Here is a 6,627-nt window from a genome sequence, read left to right on the forward strand (position 1 = left end):
CACAAAGAATCAAGGCTTCGAAAACCCCGAATTGCTGCTGCCTTAGTTGTGGGGGCTGTTGGGAATTGGGATTGATTTGAGAGTATGCAGCTGAAAGGGCCAGTGTTAAATTTCTGGCCAAAGAGTTGCCCCAAATAATTTTTTTCCCGTTTTGTCTCCTGGGTGCGATGTTCAAAGGTTAAAAAAAATTTTTTTTTTCCCACAGAAGCATATTTTTCTGATCAGGTAAATGGTTCTTTGCATAATAGAAAGCTAAATTCCAAGCTCAAATAATCTTAAAACAAGTAAACACTACCAGATTCTAGAGGAAGGAGAAAAGATTAAATTTATATTTGTAAAGTGTCTACACATGCTAAACACTATATTAAGTATTTTTCTTGTTTGAATCCTTTAGTTGATTTTGTTCATTCACTTACCTAGTGTGTAAGTGTGTGTGTGAATTGAATGTTTTCTAAGTACATGGACTTCAACAACAAATTATAGACCTGCCTTTGAACTAAATATAAATTACAATACTCACGGCCATCTAGTCAGTACTGAGTCACTGACCCTGCAGAAGAGGGTAGAACGGGGAGTTCCTGAAACTAACTGTTTACGGGAGTAGAAGGTCTTGTCTTTCTCTTAGGGGTGGTTGGGGGTTCAAACTGCTGACCTTGTGGTTAGCAGTCCAACTTGTAACCATTACGCCCCTGGGGCTCCTTTAGGAATTATAATATAGTGTGGTGACCCTCAAAACACCATGCCTACTGCCATCCAGTAGATTCAAACGGAAAGTGACCCTGTGGACGACTTCTGAGTCTGAAGATCTTCACAGAAACAGACAGCCATGCCCCTCTCTCAGGGTACCCTTGAAGGGTTTAGAGAGCTGCCCTTGTGGAGAGCAGCCCAATGCTTAACTTACAGTGCCACCAGGCATCTGTAATACTGTGTGACACATGTTGATAATTAACCGTTACTCAGTGCTGCTAGCTGCAAACTCAGCAGTTCACATCTACCCTCTGCTCTGAAGGAGAAAGACGAGAGGCTGTCCTGGAAACTTGCCGGAGTAGCTATGAGTTGGAATTGGTTCAATGGCAGTGGGTTTAGTTTGGTTTGAGCATTTACTATACTCCAGGTACTGTGCTAAGGCCATTATCGTACCACATTTAATCTTCCTGGCAACCTTTCAGATATGAAATTAATTAGCGATTACCATGACAATAAGCCACCCCACACCTCAGTTGTGTGCGTATCCCTTGCACGTAGGAACGTGTATGAGCCAATAAGGCTTACTGATCCAGCAATGATTTACAACCCGTGCCCTGTAGTTGGTTGGGGTCTCTACGAATCAGAACCGACTTGATGATATTGGTAGTGAGGCGCTCTGCTATACTGTGGCTTCGGCACTGGGCTGTTAATGGACAGATCAGCAATTTGAACCCAGGATCAGTAGAAACTGGATCCCGGGTGGCACAGTGGTTACGCATTGGGCTGCTAACCAAAAGGTCAGCAGTTCAAAACCACCACCTATCTCCAAGGGAGAAAGACACGGCTTTCTATTCCAGTAAAGGGTGAGAGTCTCGGAAATGCACCCGGACAGCTCTCCCCCCTCCTAGGGGGTCACTATGAGCGAGAACTGGTGAGTCGGGTGTTCGTAGAAAGGGAGCAAGATGGGGCTTTCCACTCTCATGAAGAGCCAGTCTCAGACACTCACAGGGGCAGTTCGACCCCGTCCTATAGGGTTTTGATGAGTTGGCTTTGACGGAATCGTTGTGAGTTTGCATTCTGGGTTTATCAGGAGGAAAATGACACAGTGCACCTGCACAGATGAAGACCCCGGAGACTATGGAGCAGGTCGACCCCGTTCTGTGGGATTGCTTGGAGTTGAAGTCCACTCAGCGGCAGGGAGCTTGGTTTTTGCCTTTTCCCTCTCAGGGTGGTATTCATCCGTGCTGTCCATTTCCCAGCCCCGTCTGGCTTCCCTCCTTCTTGGCTTATGACAGAGCTGCACTTTCCTGCCCATTTAGAGTTAAATGTGCTTAGCTCGCTTGCTTTGGCCAATGAAATGTGACCGGAGTCACTTCTGGGCAGCAGCTCTGTGAGAGCTAGGGCGTGGTTTGTCCTGGCCTCCCTGCCCCTCGGCCACCCTGGCCCCAGGGTCCCAGTTAGGGGCAGCTCCACCACCATTCAATGACACGCGGCCTTGATGGTTTTGGTGTTTCCTTTACAGTGTGACCCTACTTTTCCCAACTGATTTTGTAGAGAAGATGGCGTGTGCTAGACACCTGAGATGTCACCATTGGCCTGACAGAGCGAATATTTTGCCCCAGGAGAGTAACATACTTGAAGAAACAGTGGAATGGTGCCCTGTCGGGGATACGGGTTTTATCCTGTAGATAAAGGGGAGATTTGATCGGAGTGAAGAGGTGGCTGCAGGTAGAAGAAAATGATACCTGTTAGAGCAGCCGGAGGGATTTCAGGTGGTTGTAGACGTCGAAAAGACGTAAGCCATGAGGGACCAGTTGAGGCCAAATTGATGTCACTTGATGACCAATTGGCGGTGGGAGGTGTGGACCGGGGGGCGTGGCCAAAGACTCTGTGGCCAGGGGGAGTCTGGGGACTGAGCTTTGCCTGTCTGAGCCGTTCCCAAGGATGAACAGAGGCCCAGGACGGCGGTCTCCTCCAAGGTGGGAAACATACAGGTGACCGGTCATTTGGCTCTGCCAACTGGAGGCCGCCACCCCCTGTTCTCATTCTCCCCTCCAGTGGGAAGGGAGTCGATGGGGCGGGTCACATTTTTACCTTTCTCTTCTCCTTGGGAATATTGTGAAGGTGGGTGCCATCACACGAAAGCAGGGTTCTTATCAGAGAATGGGATTTACCAACATTCAGTTGTCCCATACATTTTTGGGGTGTGGAAGAGATAGGAGAAGAGGGCAAATCATCAAACCGATGGGACCTTGTGAGTTTTCACCAGGTGTCTCAAAGTTCGATATGTACACAATGTGAGCACAGCATGGGGAGGAAACCAAGACTTTTGAATAAAATATCTCTAAGTAGAACCAGGCTAGCAAACTGGATAAAGAACTCATGGAAAGTCAATGCCCCGCTCATTTCTTAGCGGGCCAGGAGCTTCCTACAGATCTTGAAAAGCGCTGTTGAAATAATATGCTGTTTCAGAGATGTCAAGCAGTGGCTCTCTGACTTCACCCATTTCTTCTGCGCAGCCTCTAGGCGCACTTTTCTATTGTTTTAGTATCCGGCAAGGTACACTTCATCTCCTTCCCCTTCTTGGATTCCTTGGCACCCCACCTCAATTTTTTGCAAAAGATTGAATGAGTTTCTGTTAACCTCCGGAAAAGATATCCTGGCTAAAACAGGTACTCTCAGCGGGGAAGGGAATGAGAATCGCACACCTGAATCCAAGTTATCGTTTATGGTGGGGCCTCTCCTGTGAGGTCTGCAGACAGCAGCACCTGCACTACTTAAGGACCTGTAAGAAATGCTTGACCTTCAGGACCAAGCTAAGCAATCGGGACTGGGTTAGACCCCAGCATCCAATAACAGATGACTCTGAATCGTCACATTTTGAATGCTACCTCCTGTGGGCTACCTGTTGGGCTGAGAAGTGTCAGGCCATCGGTTTGAACCCACCAAGGAAAACCTGAGGCTGTCTGCTCCTGGAACGAGGTACAGCCTTGTCAACCCAGAGGAGCGTTCCCCCTCTGCCCTAAATGGTCCCTATGAGTTGGAATAACTCAAAGGCAGTGTTTTGTTTTTGTTGGTTGGTTGGTTTGGTCCTGTGAAATCAGGGAAGCTTCATAAACGTAACTCATCTTTACTCATGTGACAAGATTTGGAGATAACGTGCTGAGGAGTTATTCCTGAGGAGAAAAATCTTGGGATTCGAGTATTGCGACCCAGAGCAAATCACTTACTTCGGTGTCCCGTAGCTTCTTCACTTTTGAAATTAGGTAGTTGGATGAGTCAGCAGTTCACATTTAGGGGCCCACAAAGTAGTTTAAGTGGCTTATTGATGACTTTTTATATTTCAAAAAGCTTAGTAAAACTATGTGTTTCTTCTAAGTATAATCCATAGGCTAACCAAAACAGCCTGTTTGTTAGCTTGGGGTCCAAATGAGATACCAGGCTGTGAGCTTCTTGTGTTCACTGGTTCTCAAGTGTCCCGGGCTTATCAAAGCATCTATCTAGTACAGTAATAGCCACTTCTGGAATGGCTTTGTAAGTAAGTTCTATAAAATCACAATGAAAATACAGCTTATTTTGGTTAACTAGACTTTCTAATGGCTTCCACTGAAAGATAAGGCAGCTCTTGTTTTTTAGCAGGTAGACCCGTTGGCCAAGTGTTAGAGTCCCTCACAACCCCAGGATATAAAGGATAGAGACCAAGTGGTCTCTACTCTACACTTGGCTTATGAGCGCCTCGGTGGACACCAGCCAATGGTCTTACTCACTAATCGCCATGGTTTCAATTATTTATGACTTTTTTTGGTCAACCTGGATGTGTTTCCTTTGGTCTTGTCCAATCCATCTGGGTCACGGACAGGCTCCTGCTGTGTCTGTGTATGCAGTATGTTCAGCTTCTTTACTGGCAGTGCAAAACTCAGCAGTGGGCCAGGGAGGGGGGGGAGGGATCACATTTTAACAGATGGCTTAGGCTAGGGAATGTGTCCTTTGGGCCACCTGGGGGAATTTGAGGTCAGGCAAATGAGATGGTGCCAGGAACCTTCCAAGGACTTTGAAGGGGGCCCTTGTCCTCAGAATTATTGGTCAGAACCTTTGGTATCTTGTTCAGTCCTGAGTGTGTTTAAGGAGAAGAGGCTGATGCCCTTTCCTGCTGGGAGGGCCTGTCTGAGGGGGTCAGACCAAAAGATGCTGCCTGCTGCTCAGAAGGGTTTCTCTCACACGCTGACGATGGTCTCTTGGCTGGTGGGATGGTCTCCATGGGATGGCCACCCCTTAAAGATCTGAACTCCAGGGCCAGACATGCGAAGGAGCGAGAGAACAGACCAAAGCTTTATTAGTTCACAGAACTCCAATTCTTTATTAATCACAGCTTGCTCACAATGACATACAGGAAAATAGCACTAATGAAGAGTAAATATGCAGGCAGCAACGTTCAGGAGTTGGGGGGTGGGGGATCGACTTCAAAACGGAGACTAGTTCCTTCATAGTGGGTATCTGGTGGGTCTCTTGATTGGCATGAATGCCCTGCCTGGCCCCCTGCCCTGCATCAGCCCTCGGACGGAAGTAGTTATTTCTGGAAGGGGCAGGGTTGCCTCACACTGGGGAGGAAAGACCAGCTTGAATGAAAAGTCCACAGTGCGTTTGATTTGTTGGCTCGCAGTTTCCAAGCGGAAGGATATTCAGCCTAGTCATCGACTTGTACTACAGGTCAGACTTCACATGAACATCATCGATCATGGCACCCACAAATAAGCCACCCGACACATGAATGAGTTCATTCTACCAACAGAACTTAAGAGTAGAGAATTAAGCCCACTTCATGAAGAACGTTCGTTCCTTTGCGGCTGCGTACACCATTTGGGTTTGGGTTCAGCGCCGTCAAAGGGACAGTTTTGTGCTTCTACCCAGATTGAGATCTGCCCTCTCATCCATCCCTTTCTAAAGCCAGAGCACACTTGTAGCACAGCATCCAGGAGAAGCAGAAGGAAACGCTATCATGGGGGTTTTCCTTAGCCTGGTATTGTGGTTTCTAACGGGTTGAGTAGATGGTGAGTCAACAAATGTGGGGTTTCCGACAGCGCGATCATACCTGGGGCGATCTAGGATGGTTTGCATCAAGCTCAGGGTTGGCAAAGTTGTTTAGGTCATTAGGCAATGGTGGGCTGCTAGCACCATGGACTGTCTATTGACCTCATTTTTCTGTTGGAATGAAAAGGGCAGGGGATGGAGTTCGACGTGGGGAGCTTCAAGAAGAACAGACTTAGCAAATTCATTTGAGTGGAAAGACACAACATCAAAAGCCTGTTACAGGACATGTAAGATTATGAAATAACTTGCATAATGCAATACTTGTATTTTTTAACAAAAATGTAAGTATTTACAAAATAAGATCCAAGGTAATTTTTTAAACATCAAGCAAAACATTCTGCAAAGAGACCGCATTGACTTTTTTATTAGTATTTTTGATTTTTTATAATGAGTTCTTTTCTTTTTTTAAACCATGTCATACACTTCCCATACTGATATCACATGATCCGTTATAATATAGGCAGGGGGAGTTACTAGTAGTGGGCGTGTCATCTCCTCCATCCCCTCAGCCAGACAGTTCAACCTGGAGCTCCTTGTTCCTGCGCACCTCCGCGGCGTGCCTCTCCTGGAAAACAGCAAGGGGACCAGTGTCACACAGACACCGGGAGCGCCCGGCCCCCTCCTTTGCATACCATGCACTAGATGGGAAGTCCCTATAACTACCCGTGGTTTCCACCTGTAGGAGTTTTATTTTAGGAGGAAGGAAAACATCCGTTCATCTGTTGATGCACATTTAGGCTGATTCCGCCTTTTGGCCATTGTTTACGATGCCACAATGAACGAGTGTTAAATGAGTATCTGTTGGTGTTCCTGTTTTCATCCTGGACCGTCACTGCCTGGGGCACTGCATTT

The 6,627-nt window shown here is 47.0% G+C and overlaps 1 protein-coding gene across 1 annotated transcript in view; it reads right to left on the minus strand.

Annotated features, from left to right (window-relative positions):
- Positions 1-5,016: 5,016 nt before the first annotated feature.
- STMN2 (stathmin 2) overlaps positions 5,017-6,627 on the minus strand; it is a 60,130-nt gene continuing 58,519 nt past the window's right edge. Inside the window, exon 5 of the mRNA XM_004697505.3 lies at positions 5,017-6,340. Within this exon, the coding sequence (XP_004697562.1) occupies positions 6,281-6,340 (60 nt within the window). The 3' untranslated portion in view covers positions 5,017-6,280. The remainder of the gene's footprint in view (positions 6,341-6,627) is intronic.

Source organism: Echinops telfairi, unplaced genomic scaffold, assembly GCF_000313985.2.
Source record: "Echinops telfairi isolate 266 unplaced genomic scaffold, ASM31398v2 ScPeMD7_1;HRSCAF=3_0, whole genome shotgun sequence".
Taxonomy (NCBI): Eukaryota; Metazoa; Chordata; class Mammalia; order Afrosoricida; family Tenrecidae; genus Echinops; species Echinops telfairi.